General features: G+C 39.6%; 1 protein-coding gene across 1 annotated transcript in view; it reads left to right on the top strand.

Moving 5' to 3' along the window:
- fig4a (FIG4 phosphoinositide 5-phosphatase a) overlaps nucleotides 1-16,730 on the top strand; it is a 46,931-nt gene that overhangs the window by 14,030 nt on the left and 16,171 nt on the right. The window contains exons 11-20 of the mRNA XM_085770317.1: nucleotides 1,397-1,494; nucleotides 4,744-4,877; nucleotides 6,273-6,389; nucleotides 8,097-8,142; nucleotides 8,592-8,740; nucleotides 9,173-9,339; nucleotides 12,137-12,275; nucleotides 13,345-13,403; nucleotides 14,012-14,159; nucleotides 14,417-14,500. Coding sequence (XP_085626443.1) covers nucleotides 1,397-1,494; nucleotides 4,744-4,877; nucleotides 6,273-6,389; nucleotides 8,097-8,142; nucleotides 8,592-8,740; nucleotides 9,173-9,339; nucleotides 12,137-12,275; nucleotides 13,345-13,403; nucleotides 14,012-14,159; nucleotides 14,417-14,500 — 1,141 coding nt within the window. The remainder of the gene's footprint in view (nucleotides 1-1,396; nucleotides 1,495-4,743; nucleotides 4,878-6,272; nucleotides 6,390-8,096; nucleotides 8,143-8,591; nucleotides 8,741-9,172; nucleotides 9,340-12,136; nucleotides 12,276-13,344; nucleotides 13,404-14,011; nucleotides 14,160-14,416; nucleotides 14,501-16,730) is intronic.

The raw sequence follows: 16,730 nt of genomic DNA, 5'->3' as shown, positions 1-16,730 counted from the left end.
AAAATTAAATAAAAATCACATTGACATTATTTCTAAATAAGCAAAATTACTAATTTAAGATATAATAAGATATACCTTTATTTATACCACAGTGGGGAAATTCCAGTGTTGCCAGCAGCAATACACACAAAAAGTGCAGTAGTGTAAAAATTGTATACATGAAACAACTGTGCAAATATAAATATGGAGCATAGAAAAATTGTTGTGATATTTTAAAAAGGAAATTGCACGTCTGTTGTTTGGGCTACTGGTAGCAGACCTGATTGTGGAGTCTGACAGCAGAGGGGAGGAAGGACCTGTGATGGAGAAGCCTGTCACTGATGGACAAGCTTATTTGATGCAACTCAAACCTTTTGTCACCCATTTTACACCCTTTTGTTCTACCACAGCCTTGACTGTTGTGAGACTGACAAGAAGCCTCATCCATGCAAAAGTGGGCCCATGTCAAATCAGAGTGATAATCAGCCCACGTTCAATACAAATATGATCTTTGATCGGGATGTGGGCTGCATAGAATGACTTCAGACAAATCTAGGTCAGCGATGTAGCTTTGAACTCGATGTCTATGTGTGCTGAGCACATTCGTCCATATCCCAGGATCCTTTGCCCCTGGCCTGTCTTTGCCATGCCATGTCCAGACTAATCGTTACATAAGTATATATAAAATGTCTTTATGACTGGCCTGAAGTGGTGGGATGTCTTGGTTGTGATGGAAATGACCTGAATGGGCTTCTCTTCTTCGTCATCGTCATCATTATCAACTGTCCCTTCCCAAGGTGCATTAAGAATGTTATAGGGTGCCATGTCTTTATGTTTACCTAAAGCCTCGTTCCCCAAAGGGGCCTTGTGAAGTTGAAAACTATGTGACCACGCTTTTGTTTATTTTGTCACTTTTGTAATACCCACAAGAGACGGTGTGGGATAAAGTGTGGAACGAGCTGACCTATTTCTTCTAATCTGCCTTCTGCCTCCTTTTCTGGTCCAATTTGGCGGCAGGCTGCAGGTGTGGTACTGTGCGAGATTGGTAAATGGAGGCATTAAATATGATTTTAAGATAAAGAATGAATAGAAGAATGAAAATGGAAGTGAATGCATGAAACGGTGGAACAATAAGCCAGAACAGACTTTGCTGCTCAGTATTGCGTTAGACTTCACAGTCTTGCACTTTCATTTGTCCATTTTATTGGCCTTGAACTAAACTCAGCCATGTTATCACATGTTACTTCATCTCTCTGTATTTCAGAATTGAAGCTTGAGTTATGGAAGAAGGTGGAATCCGGTTTTTTTTTTCTTTTACTTTTTGGATTTCAGAATTTCATATTTTGCTTGTTTTTTCCTAAATTGTGGTTACCTCAGTGTGTTGAATGTTAAGCAACCAGTTTTCCCTCTCTTGTAGTGGACCAAGCTGACCCATATGCCCATGTAGCCGCCCTCCATTTTGACCAGATGCTCCAGCGGTTTGGCTCTCCTATTATCATCCTCAACCTGGTCAAGGTAACAAACATGCACACACACTTTTTTTTCTACATTTCTGTGGTAAATCATCCATGTGATTCTGCTTGTCTTCTTGAACAATGGGAATAAGAAGAACACAACTGACATCCCATTGAAAACAGTAACAGGTGGTGTTGAGAAGAGGGTTAACATTTTCATATACATTAGGGGAATATTTGCTGTACACAGACTGCTAGATAAAATGACAGCCCATCGCCTGTGCTGTATATAACATCACAATACACAATGTGCCCATTTTGTGTCATTTGAAGACACACAGTTATGTAAGTGTTCAGTCTCTCTGAGTTCCTTGAAATGATTGCAGTCTCTGACCGTGGCTGTGAAACTGTGAACTGCTATGCTTTGTGCTGGCACATTTAAAACATCTATACAGAAAGGACACATGTGAAGAATTCATTCGGGAGAGTTTTCTGTGGTTGTAAACATGAAGTTACAGTACATCTATTGTTGTAAAGGGTCTCCAGCTACAGCGGTCTAGGTCCACACATTTGAGGAGACTTAAAAGTTATAGGAAGAAGGATTGCACTACTTAAGCTCTATGTTGTTTTGTTTGTCTTAATCTTATTTATTTAAGTGCTTCAACCTTGTATCTTTGCTCCTCGTCAAATTGAATTTGTAGCTCCTTGAATGTCAAAGAGAAAAGAAATGATGACAAGATAATATGACAGAGGAAGAAATGTTGTTTTATGACAGGCAAGTGCGATCTGCTGAAAACTGCAAACCAGCAAACCTACAATATAAGAGTGCAGTAGTCGAAATGACCTTAATGAGATCCATGTAGTTAAATGTTGGTATTGTCTTTTAAGAAGATTTAGATTGTCATTGTAAGATCCAGATGTGGATCTTTGTGAATTTGTTGCTGTGAGTCTTCAGTTGTCTTTGGATGAAACATCGCAACCCTGCGAAATCACTCAACAGGTAGTTATCAGGGTGTTATTGTAGAAATTGTCCGAGCGCTCACTTAAACAATCACAGAGGGTTTCCTGGTGGCTGGTGATTACTACCAGTTGAAATGTTCCTTTGACTATTGACAATCTGCCTGTGCATTGCGTGGAAAAGACACAAACAGACACAGCCGTGGTGAAAGGTAACGCATCACTGCACACAAACAAAGCTACCCCACCCCCCCATTTTCTTCTTCCTCCCTCCTGCTGTCCGACTGTAAGATGTTATCCAATTTGAGCCGCTGCTCTCGTAGTAGTAGTTTTGCAATGCTTCTTCGCATACACTCACATGGACACAGTGGAGCACGCCGCTCCATATACACTCTGTAGCTTGGGTTTGCGAGCTCACGTTGTCGCTCACAAGGGGAGCCGTGAGACAAGGGACCAATCGCAGACCTCGGAGGTCCGCACAAGCTGCAGCCATGTGATAGTTGCAGACTGTGGGGAATAAGGGAGGGGACCCCCTGCTCATAGACTACACCCTCTCTCTCTCTTATCCAAGTGAGACGGAAAGAGGAAGGGAATGGCAATTAACCATAAAATCATGACAGCCCATCTCTCCGTGGTGGTGACTGGGGGTCGGCGTGGCAGTGTCGACTCTGGGATGGGTGCACGGTTTTTTCATGGGTTAGTGCATGTTCCTCGGTGTGCATGCTGAGAGAGGAAGAGTGGGGAGCGCACATGGCCAAGCATGTGAATCACTTTCCTAACTGGCTAACCTAATTAGAGTGAATTTTCTCCCAACTGTGGGAGAAAACTTTTACTCTCCTCACATCGTCATTTCTAAAAAAAATTATTTCATTTGCTAACCCTAATTAAATCAGTGATTTCTAAAGAACATAATCTTTTTTCTTTTTTTTCTGTCCAAAATGGCAGCAACCACCCATCATCCAACCAACACACACACAAGGAGGAGGAAAAAACTGAGAAACATTAAAAAAAAGCCATTCAGTGAAATCTTTACTATGTAAAACTGTATTTAAAAATAATTACAGACCCCATTTCCGTCTATTAAAATGTCCATTAACAGCTCCCTCCTGTATGTACATGTGCATGGGTGGATTCATTCCTGATCTATAGCTGAACCTTCTTACATCCACAATGATGATTATTACCATGGCATTTGTAAGCTGGTTTGTACCTGTGAATGGTGTGCTTTTGTGAGTGTAATGTGTTTTTGGGCGTGCATGCGTGTGTGTGTGTGCGACGGAGCGAGTGTAACAGAGGAAATGTATGTAGGAAATGCACTGGTAATTTCACTGGGTGCTGTGTTTTGCTTTGCCACTTTGCTGGATGTGTGGACGGAGATGTGGGCTGCTAAATGATGCAGCCAAGCCAATTATCACCCAGGGTGATCAGTCAAAGAGCCACAGTGAGGGGTGGAGGAGTACATGGAGAAATAACTTAATCGTCAATGTGATGACAGGCCCAGAGAAAAACTACAACTGTGAGCATTGATTTTCATCAAAATCCCTTTTTAAAAAAAAAACAAAACAAAAAACTTTTTTCATTGTATTTCCCCCTCCTGTTGATTGACTAAAAATATCTGGGGCTCGAAAATATACAAGTAGTGTTTATCTACTCATTCAGAGAATAAAACACTCAGAATTTTTCACATTATCTTTGGACCTGAGTTGGGTCATATTTGTTTTATCCAAATAGGATGCTTTGTATATGCACTTGGTTTTATGTGTTAGAAAAATCATGATCACCACGTTGTTATTTCACCTTTACATTCCATATTTGTCATTGCAGAAGACCAGCCTTGATACAGTTTTATAGAAATTTGCTGTATTACTGTGCTTCTGACAAAATAGAAAATGAGGGTAACCATACATCAATGTGTTTTTAACCTTGCATGAATTTGTAGTTATCAAAATTTAATTTACTATATCTGGATTCCAAACGCTCTAGCTACTCCAACCCTTAATACCTCTCTTTGCAGCATAACAATTTCACATCGCTGCTTCACTTATCATATATCTGCAGCATCAGTCATCAGTACTACAGTACATATATCCATCTCTGCTTGTAAATTGCCTCTCACAGGTCCATTTTTCTCTGAGGTCACTGTGGAGAAGACCTGAATGCATCAAAGAGAGAAAACATCTGTCACATGTCTGACTATCAGTTCATGTACAGTACTCATGTCATGAGACCTTTGAGCAACTTGAATTCTATTGTAACTGTAAATCAACATCTTTGAATAGGACTTTTTTTCTTAACCTTTGTCGTCGCAGAACTGACTTCATGTGCTATACTTCACACCTCTCTTATGCCACAGAAACGGGAAAAAAGGAAACATGAGAAGATTCTAAGTGAAGAGCTCTACCCAGCTGTGATCAACCTAAATCAGTTCCTCCCTCCAGACCACTGGATCGACTACATCGCCTGGGACATGGCCCGCTACACCAAGAGGTTAGTCTAGTCAGCCTAAATTTGCTTAAAACCCAGCTTTGTCACGTTAGTATGTTTACACCTTCACTTGTGCTTCAAACACAGGACTAAAATAACTGAAAAAGTAAATTAAATGTACCTGAATTGGGCATGATGCAGCCTTTGGGTAACACTTTACTTGAATACGTGTTCATAAGACTGACATAACACTGTCATAACCATGACATGACACCTGTCATTCGGTAAGTTATGTCACTTTTGATGCAAAGTTGACATTGTTTGAGATATACTTGTTAGGACAACTTGACATAAAGATTACATAACCTGTCATAGCAGACCTAATTGCCAAACTTTAACAATTATGTCAAGTTCTCATAACAAGTATATCTCAAACAATGTCAACTTTGCATCAAAAGTGACATAACCTACCGAATGAAACTTAACGGCAGCTGTCATAAGTATTCATTGATGTTTATGACAGGTGTCATGTCATGGTTATGACAGTGTTATGTCAGTCTTATGAACATGTATTCAAGTAAAGTGTTACCAACCTTTGCAACACAGGAGTGGAAAAAACACTGACCCATGGTGGTTTTAGGCTTAATGCACAACAATGGCTACATCTGTATGGGGATAATTACAATTATCCCTATATGCTTTCATTGTATTTCAATTACAATTGAAATACAGTACTTCTTAAAGAAGCTGTATGTGAGATTGTTTTATCTCCCAGCCGTAGCTGCAGCTCAGTGGTAGCTCAACTGGCAACCCGGACGCTGAAATGCCACTGACGCTGTGATTGGGAGAGGGTGGTGGGTGGCGCAACAGGCCAAAACACAAAACCAACACATAAACATGATTTGCAGGCTGCAAATAAAATGTCTGGCTGTACTATTGTTGTCACTTAGATGAGTATTTCAAATTAACATTCCTTAGTCTCTGGTGACATATTGAGTGATTTTATGATTACTTGCTGTACATTTCTTACATACAGTTCCTTTAATATTTTCTATTAGGTTTGAGATTATTATCCGTACCTCATGGGGATTATAGTAGCGTTTGGCAGTTCTTTGAAACAAAATCACCTTTTATAGATTTTGAGGCTAAAACTAATTTTGTGAATAAAGTGTTGTGAAAGGCCTGGTGAAATGTGAAGCATTGTGTGTACAGCTGCTTTCTCCATCTGAAATAACAGCCCAACTCTGGGAGTGACGCACATTTGCTTTTTTTGTGCCAAAACCATGCTAGGACAATTATCCCCAGAAGTTGCTCTTGTTAGATGTGTGCTGACAAAAAAATAATTAAATAAGCATTTAACAAAACATAGAAGTATCTCTGCAACCCAGCCTCAACCACAGACACAATTTCTTAAACTACCAATGTAGTGAGAATCTTTCTCGCTTTTTTTTTTCTCAGTAAGTTGTGCAACGTTCTGGACCGTCTGAGTATGATCGCGGAGAATGTGGTCAAGAGAACGGGCTTCTACATCAACCGATCCAACTTCTACTGTCACACCCTCAGACCTGATGACAGGTGAGCCTCTGTCAGACCTATACATTACCTCTGCTGTCTCTCTTGAATAACTGACAGATACACTTTCAGAACAGATTTTAAACTTTGGTCACATCAATTTATTTGATGCAGAAGTGCAAAAGGGATGTTTAAATGATTAGAGGTAGCACTGGATCAAAGTGCAGTAACAGATGATGCATGATTAATATAAGAGAACTGTAAGAAGACTACACCACTATCTTTTCTGCAATTGCATATCAGACTTTTTCTAAGAGCAAGTACATTTTCCATTTTTGAATTCATACCTATCCAGAGTCGTACATTAATCCACACGGCTTAATTTGGAACCTCTCTGATATGAATTCTTAATGGAAATTCTGCCTGATGGCAGTTGGGCCACGGAGAGTTTTATGCTAACGAGCCGAGTAGATTCCCGCCCGTGTTCGTAACGCATGCCTCCTCCATTGTCTGCATGTTTTAATCACTTTCACCCAACATTATGATTCTGTTACATAACCCAACAGCGGCACCATGGTCAGTATTTATTACCCTTTTTCTTTGCATTACCCGACACCGTCTCGCTGCAATACACACTCACTTAACACTCATGCACGCAATGCTCTGCTCTCATGTACACACACAAAAAAAAACACTCATAAGCTATCATGGAGATGCACTAATCATTATGGCACCTGTAGCACTGATCACATGCATAGGTTGGCTCATGAATAGTAAAGAGGATCAGAGATGAGTCTGTCTTTATCATACTGTCTTTGTCATTCCTCACCACCTCACTTCTTTTACACTTACATTCTTTAGGACAGAACATACATGATTTAACTACACTTGTTCATCGGTCTCAGCCAGTTCATTGAGTTCATGCCCTGAAGAGGCAGACTTTGCTTTCAAACTCACCCTTCACCAACTATTGAATTCTGTTTTCAGAGCTTCTCCGTTGAGCAAGGTTTTTGTCGCAGGCTGATTCCTCTTTGCCTATTGCTGTTTTTAAAGAACACTTTAAACAGAAAGTGATGAATAGTGTGTAGTGTATTTAATCTGGGTAAAAAGGACTAAAAAAGACTGAAAGCCCAGAGCAGAAAGTGGACTTTGTTCACTTCTGACTGTCCTTCAGCTTGAAAATCTGATACTAAAATCCATCTTGCTTTTATTTTCACGATCTGACATTTAATATACTTTTTAGGGGTTTATGTGCTGGTGAGCCTATAGTTTTTCTCTCATGCTTAACTGTGCTAACTAGCAAGCAGCTGGCTTTGTATTTTCTATACAGATGTGAGAGTGCTATCCAGTTTCACAACTAGTTCTCAGAACAAGGCAAATAAGTGCATTTCCAAAAAATGTCAAACTGTTCCTCTAAAATATGTTACAAGGTGTTATTTACACTACATTTCCAACTATGTAAGCAGTCTTAATGGGTTCATTCTGTTTGGGCTCAGATTTATTCTCATTTCCACACATACACACCTGCAAGGAAGTGAACTGTTGATGCTCATGGAGCCTAATAGAGCATAAAACAGACATTAAGGATAAGTGTAAAAAGGATGGAATGGATGCAAACAACGTGGAGGCAGGGAAATGGTGATTTTAACATTGATCACACCTCTTGCAGCAGAAGAAGATGAGCCTGTGGAGCTGACAGTTACACTTTAATGCCTTTTGTTTGTTTTCAGTGTTTTATCCTCTCAGTTGAATTAAATATCTTATTTTCAGGTGGGGAGATGTAGGAGGACACATCACAGCCAGTGGACGAGTGCAGGTATGCCACAATAGAAAACAGGTCAAAATTAATCAAATGTAGTTTTTTTTTCTTTCTTTTCTTTTAGTGACTCCTTTGCAGTATTTGCTCATATAAAACGGGTGAATAAAGCAGAGTTAACAAATAGAAACCATCAATTCAGTCATAGAATGAATTCAGTTTCATGTTGAGATATCTAGGCTGAAATAACTTTTGCTTATTTAAAAGAGACCCATTGCTGTAACTGCAAAACTAGGCCATTGCATTGACATTTAGTGCATGAAAAGCGGTTTTATGAGTTTTCATGGAAACCTTGATTCTTGTGGAATAGTCATAAAAGATAAATACATACAGATAAATATGCCGTTAATGTTGTGATACCAATTGTGGGCTTTTCATGAAGTTTTTGTCTGATATCTTGTAGATTAATAGATTGGTGTTGAAAGTTTCATAAGTTTTTGTTATTGCAGACCGGTGTGTTACGGACCAACTGTGTGGACTGTCTGGACCGCACCAATACTGCCCAGTTCATGGTGGGGAAATGTGCACTGGCCTATCAACTTTATGCACTAGGAATGATTGACAAGCCCAAATTGCAGTTTGACACTGACTGTGTGAGGTAAAGCTCATTTGTTTATTACATATATTGTGTGTGTGTGTGTACTGTATGTGTCTTTTTGTGTGTGTTTTTTGTGTTCTCGCTAAATATTTTTTGTTATTAAATTCTAACTAATTCTATATGCATGCTTTGAAGAAAATGAAAAATGAGGATCGCTATAGCCACATATCAATATGTCTATGAAACTTGGAAATTAGCAAATGAATCACTTACCTCCGGCCTTAATCCCACTGTTTCCAGCACAATATCCAATTCCACAAAGTTGCACCACTTCTACTATATTCAGATGTATTTACTGTAGTGTAGCTTGTATCTATGATTCTGCACCCTGAAGCTGAAATCTATATGTGTGTGTTTTTCATGTCAAAGGCCCCATGCTTATCTGCCTGCCCAATACTTGTGTGTTTTTCTGTGTGTGCGTGCGTACCTCAGGTTGTTCGAGGAGCTGTACGAGGACCATGGAGACACTCTGTCTCTGCAGTACGGCGGCTCCCAGCTGGTCCACAGGGTCAAGACCTACCGCAAGATCGCCCCATGGACCCAACACTCCAAAGACATCATGCAAACCCTGTCACGCTACTACAGCAACGCTTTCTCAGGTGTGTGTCACATCAACACAGTCTTTTTTTCAGTATTATTTGCACAGGCTTTTCTTACACACAAACCATCTTCATGTCAGAAGTTACCATAGCAACTTTGGGTGTAGACTTTGAACTTAGACAAATAGACCATAGAAATACAGGCAGTATACAAAGAAATAAACACACACAGATGTTTACAGTTTCCAGCTGCTGTACAGCACCACTATTGCTAGGCTGCTCTGAGAGTAGTCATAGCTTTGCAGCTGTAAAAATATTCTCAGCAATACACATGCAGCACATTACGCACCCAGAATTCAAAATCATAAAAATGATATTGTTTTACTATAAGAACAAGTACTAACCTTTTATACATTACATACATCCTGTGATAATAAATATAGGCATACACAGATTATTGTAGATACTGTTAAACAATTTGAATGGCAGCTGCAATATTATTATAGAAACTTTTATCGTCAACACCTGTGAAATGGGACATTTGTTGGATTTGCAGTTTCTATTACTGTTGTGTGGAGAAATCTTTTAATTTCCTGAATTGATTTTTTTTTTCTAATTTGTCTTCCAATTAACAACCTGGGCATAATTGCAAATCAATGTGGCTTTTGCAATTCCTACAGTTCACGTTTGTAATCATTTTTAATGATACCCTGGCTTGTAGTTAGACAAAAGTGTGTCCAAGACAATTGTTCATTGGTGTGCACAACATGTGTTTTCACAACATACTAGTGACTGTTCCACATCAAATCTGTGGCATATGTGTCCCCAGAAATGAGGAGGAAGATTGTCCTTTGTGTATTAAGCCAGGAGTTGTACAGAGCTGTACTACTTGACCTACTAAGTCGACCTCCTCTCTGTGTGTTTTGAGAAATGGGATCAGTGGCTGGTTGCAGAGCAGATCCCGGAAAGTAGCAGGTTGTTTATTCAGACTGAAATGTCAAGAGTGAGAGACTCATGTGATGCCCCGCACAAACACACACAAAGACCGACAATCTTACACACATAAGTGCTCAGTGCTTTATGAGCTATAATGGTGTGACCCGCAGTATATCAGATCTTATAGTTTGAAGTGGCTGAGCTGTCTGTCTCCACTCCTTCCTCCCAAAACGCTGCAATCAGGGCGGAGAAATTATCATAATTCAGTTGCCTGAGAGCAATCCACTGTCTGCTGTCAACCTGCCCTTTTCCCCAGGGCACAACCATTTTCATACATTTACCCATGATTACATTTTCATTTCCATGTCCTACTAGACTTGCCAACTCATACTTCTTCAGTCACTTGCCCGTGGTTACAGTGGTGTTCATAAATTGAAGTAATCTAAATGTGACCTTGTATTTCCATGTAAGTCTTTTGCTCACAATTTAAATATATAAATGAACTCTACTTTTCCTTCCTTAGAATATATTATTCCCACATATTAACCTCATAAAACTTGGTGTCAGATCAAAACTTGATATAGTGGTGTCAACCTCCCTAATCCGAAAAAGGGATGTGTTTGCACAAAAATATTAGACTTATGCAATTAAGTTGTCACCACAATTTAATGATTCACCCCATTATTGGGAGAACACAGCAGCAGACAAATCAAGTTGTTTTATTTTGCTGTTTTGTTTCCACTTTTTTGTTTCTGTGTGGGTACACAAAGGTGCAGTACACGCTAAGAGATGTTTTGCTGCCTTTGAATGACTGTTTTGATGAGACCAGTGAAGAGGTGGGAAAAGTGTGCTGAGACCTGCAGACAGATTTTCATTCATAATACATGTCATGAGACAAGGGTTTTTTGTCAATGCCTTCTGTTGCACGTGTATTATTATGTTCATCCATAACTCTTATCTCATGATGTATTGACCGAATCTCATGCTGAAAATTACCTAGAGAAAAGGTTTGATAGAAGGCTTTAATAGAACCCAATTTAGTTTCTAATTATCTAACGTGACTGTTGGAGCAGCATGCACGTGGCTTCACAGCTGGGGGATGGATTAAATGGCACCAAACTGGGCAACATGCAAAACACGTGCCACACGCTGAGCACACAAACACACACACAGATTATCGCAGCACACTCTCTTAACCAAACATGCTGCAGAGAGTTTTCGTTGGTCTGTGTCCTGTTAACAGACAGACCAGGGGTGAGGGAGTTCAACTTTACCTGGATTTCATCAATCATGTTACATAACACATCGTGGGGGGTAAATGCATGATATCAATAGATACACTATTCCCAGCTTAACTAACTCCATGACAACGGAGGATGTTTTTTTCTGCCTACATGTAGGGTGATTGTAAGCAGTAGCTGAAAGCTCAAGTGAAAGCTGATAAATAGACTTTATGGTAAGATTACTTTGCAAAGGTTGAGCAGGATGCGTCTTCGTTTTGGTGGAAGGTGAACTGATAAATTCACACCACAGTCCCGATTGGCATTGCGCTGTAACTAACAAATATGTACATTTCTAATTGATTTTCTCACTGTTTTTTTTTTCCTTATCGATTGTTGATTTGGTTCAGAAAATCTCCAAACAGTCAGATATGGGTAAAATGTCTTAAAACCCAAATATGGTGTGAAACACAAAAACAATCAATTTAAAATCACATGAAACTAAGAAAAACAATAAATAATTGGAAATATTTTTGACAATCATTTGCAACTCATTTCAATTCCCCATCATTACTGCTGATCAAAAAACCAATTGGTCAACAAATTGTTTTAACATTGCAAACGACAAATGATAACATTGTGTATTATTCCTTTGTGTTTCACAGTGTTTTTGTTGTCATGTGTCCATCTTGCTCCTCCAGATGCGGACAGACAGGATGCCATCAACCTGTTTCTCCAAGTCTACCAGCCGTCAGAGACCAAGCCGCATCTGTGGGAGCTGCCCACTGACTTCTACCTGCATCAGAGGAGCACCATGGCCCTCCCTCAGGACAGGCGCAGGTAAACACACATACAGTTACAAATACACAGCAACTTATTACACAAATCTAAGGATCTACTTATGTAATATATCTAATATATCTGAATACACAAATGTAGTCTTACACACAAACAAACAAACAAACCCAGAGACACATTTGTCGACACAGTAAGCTCTTAACCTAAATAGCTCAGTGAAAAATTGGTCACCAAAGATTTCACCTTTGTTGCCGTTTGTTGAAAGCTTTTTTTTTTTTAGCTGATACTAAACCATGTCCACCAAGAGTGCTGAGGTTGTTCATAGGAGTGTGTGGATGCGTCACCATCCTCATTACCTGGACAATGGTGTCAGAGCTTTTGGCCATGAGGTGTAATTATGTGTCACACTCTTGATGCCCTGAGGATTCAATCGAGTGTCTACATTACAACAGTATATGATATGAGAAGATCATTTCTCATATTTCGCTTCTGATTTGAAGAGTAGTGTCAGTATGTGAATAACTTCACAAAAAGATTACATTTCCAGTCTGTTAATGAAGCTGTCGTTTCTTCAAGATGATGTTTTGTCTGTCTGTTAAGTGGACTTTGTTTTTCCCTTATATTAGAAAGTGTGACTCAAAGTAGCTCTTGTCCTAATTGGCCGCTGTGTGTGGGAGCATCCTAGCACTATGCATGTTGTTTGCTCTTTATAGGACCCACGCTTACATAAAGTAGACCCAGTTTTCTGGTACAGCCCACTGGTTGATGCAGCCACAATGGGCCTATGTAGCTCAGCAGTTATTCCAAGAAATTACCGCGGGCGGAACTGAATTCAATTCGGCGGCCACACACTGTGCTTTTGCTCTCGAACCCGCCTAAGTAGCACATCACACACTAAATCATAATCAGTGCATTCGCTCAAATTGGTCATATTGAATAAAAGGCTGATGTATTCAGGAGTTGTACAGTGGGTGGTCCAACCAAGTCAATTTGTATATCTAGGTTATGTGAAGTCCCAGTAGAAACAGCGTAGACTGCAGTGCACAATAATCAATGCAAAGTCTTCTGAAAGGTTTCAGTACTCAATCTATCACTCTGTTTCTGTCTCCAGCTACACATTTTGGTGGTCAGAGGGAATCCTGTCCTATCTTCCTGTTCCCTATGATGAAGGTATTTCTTCATTATCTGTAAATAAATTGTATCCACCTTCCATTGGTACTCTAATCAGTCTGTACCTCCTCAGCCTGTGGCTCTCAGCCCAGTCATTCCTACTGAGGAAATACAACTTTTGAGTCTTTAGCTAGCCATGCTAACTGGCAGCCCTGTGACTAGTCGAAGGCTCAGCTGTGCTTTGAGCTGAATGTTAACGTCAGCATGCTAATTAGCTCACAGCACAGCTGAGCTGAACTACGTTCCATGAGTATATTGAAAATATATTCACTGCTCCATCTTAATTTAGCATCTTAGCGGGCTAACATTTGCTAATAAGCACAGCTGAAGCTGAATTGATACATGCGAAAATGAAATAAAAAGTCATAAGAATGAATTCATGGGGTGTCATCTTTGCTAAAGTTCATGAAAAGCCAACCAGTAGGCTAGCCTATTTTTGATGTAGCTTCTTCAGTTCAGACCAAAATGATGCACCAATAATGACATGATTAGATATTAGATAACAGATAAGAATACAGTATTATACTGTACTTTATCACCAACCTTATTATATGTGTATTAAAACCCTTTAAACGCTGTCTTCCCTGTGTGTTCCTGTTTGGATGCAGTCCCCTGCGAGGACAACATGAAGAAAATCATAGTGAAGAGAGTGAACCGCTTTGATGAGAGTACCGACACTTACACAGAATTCTTCAAACCTTATGAACTCACCTCCTTTGACGACACGTTCTGTATCGCCATGACCAACTCTGCAAGGTGACTACACAAAGAAATACACAAAAGAAATTCTAGCAATCAAAGATTTAGTATGGGTACATACAAAAACAAAGGTTGGTGGTTGTAAATCCACGTACAGTTTACTACAGTGAGTTTATTGGTTCAACACTGCTGAAATGTTTTTGTCAATGAATAGCGCCTCACTTTAAGGATGTAGCAAACATTCATTAGCTGGTATTGCGATGGTACCGCAGGATGTCTGCTAATGGCTTCCCTTCTGCTCTGTGTTCATAAAGGGAATTTATGCCCAAGACCGTAGGGGTGGATCCAAGCCCATTCACAGTTCGCAAGCCAGAGGAAACAGGAAAATCAGTGCTGAGGTCAGTAAATCTAAGCCACTACACATGTTCACATTTGTTATGTTCTGGTCGGTGTTTTTTTTTTTTTGGATGCAATAAATCCTATGTCACTGTGCCCTCATACACACAACTTCATTTGACACTGTGTTCTCAGGTAACCAAAAACAACTCTCCACTCTTTTTGTTCATAACATGGTGTTGATTTCATCAGTGACCAATTGTGTGAGTGTGTGTGTGTGCCAGAGCATGTACATGAATAGATTTTTTTTTAATAATCACTCTGGCACACACAGGCTTCTTTTAAACGAGTTATAGCTGAATTTGTCCTCGGTTAAAGTCCTCATGTGCTGGTGTCTCTTAAATGCACAGCACAACGTGACCACCACTTTGCTACACCTGACAACCCTGATGTTCTATACTGCTTCAGTGTTTCCCTTGAATACTTTACTCTTTAGGGAGCCATCTGCTATTGTATTTGTCTGTTCACCTGGTGAAAAATACAGCATGTAGCATTTATGACGTGATTTGACTCACTGGCTCTGAACTTCACCACATCACGTGTACGGTACTCACACATACACACATACACACACACACACACACACAGACTATTCTATTCATCCATCTTGTTAAGCCACCTGTCTCGGTCAGGTCACAATGGCAACATGTTGAGTGGAGGAAACCAGAGGTCCTTGAGCATCATTGCCTCCTCTTCTCTGGTTATGCAGCAGTCAACAGATAGGGTTTATTATTATCAGGTGCTTTTCATCATGTGATGGAGCAGCTTTGGTGCGATTGACCGAACGTTGCCTTTGTGAGCTCTTTGGTGCAGCTCTCTGTGTCACATTAGTCAATATATAGATATGTTGATCAACAGGGAAACAATCTGCAAATCATTTTCAGACTAATCAATAATGGAAAGAATTAGTTGCAGCCCTACTCTGGGCAGTTGCATGAGATGAGATGATCTTCATCATCCAGTGTATGTAAGTGCACCTGCCGATACTGAATCAAAACAAACATCGGTGTTAAGAGCTTAAAACAATCATTGATCATAAACAACCCCTTAAATTTGTATATTTGTAATGCTGAAGTGTGACTCAGATGTAGACTGATAGAAGATAATCAACCACTATATCAGCTTTCACATTAACTTTCTTAAGTGAGCACTGCCGAGAAATGACCATTAGTACCAAAACAGCTGGGTACATGCCCACCGAACCAAGAGGGGCAAACACTCTGAAGAGTTGGATCTTGTTATAGAGATTTTTGAGTCACCGTTTGGTGAGTCAACCAAGCTTTCCTGGCAGAGCTGGGAAACACTGAGTTCAAGTGAGATTTTATTTGCAGAATCGAGGGAGAACTTTGTCTCACGAAAAATCTCCCTAATTTTTGTGTCTATGTTGGTCTGGTTTGTTGGGGAGCAGTTATGGTGATATTGTCGCTTTTTTTTTAATTTTGCAGAAGACATGCAAAACATGTTTTAAGTTTACAGATGAATTAATTAGGTTTTACACATGAATTAATTAGTTAAGTTAACAAAATATACAAGCTTATTGTTGTGTTTGAGTATACAGTTGTGCTCATAAGTTTACATACCCTGGCAGAAATATTGGCCATATTTCAGAAAATATAATTGATTAAAAAAGAAAGTATTTTATTCAGAGTTAGTGGTTGGGTGAAGTCATTTATTATCACACAATTGTTTTTGCTCCTTTGCTCTGAACATTTCATCCATTGCTGCACTGACTTTGCTAGATTGTGAGCCATAGGGAAAACAAGGACCTGAGAGAGAAGGTTGTTCAACTTTATAAAAAAATATTAAAAAATATAAATATAGAAAAACTTTTTTTTTTTTAATCCAAAGATTTGAGAATGCCCATCATCGGTGCTCAAACTCTCATAAAAGTGGAAATTTAGGGGTTCAAAATCAAGCCACGGTCAGGTGGTAAACCAATTTGTTGGGCAGACTCTCTGATGATCTTTATATTTTTAGGTTTTTTGGTTTTTTTTTACTTCTTGCCTTTAATTGATAGGAAAGTTGAGAGAGAAAAGAAAGGGGGACTGACATGCAGCAAAGGGCCACCTGATTCGGGTTTTGAACCGGGGCTGGCTGCAGTGAGGACTGTAGCCTCTGCATATGGGGTGCCTGCTCAACCCACCGAGCTATACGGCACTCTGATCAAAGTTTTTTAATGATTGTGTTATTTTGGGATGTCTCATAGTTTCATTTAAATCCCATTAGAAATAA

The sequence above is a fragment of the Trachurus japonicus genome, chromosome 24 (genome assembly GCF_045865225.1).
Source record: "Trachurus japonicus isolate A0001 chromosome 24, Traja_1.0".
Lineage (NCBI taxonomy): Eukaryota > Metazoa > Chordata > Actinopteri > Carangiformes > Carangidae > Trachurus > Trachurus japonicus.
This window is presented reverse-complemented; position numbering and strand designations above follow the sequence as displayed.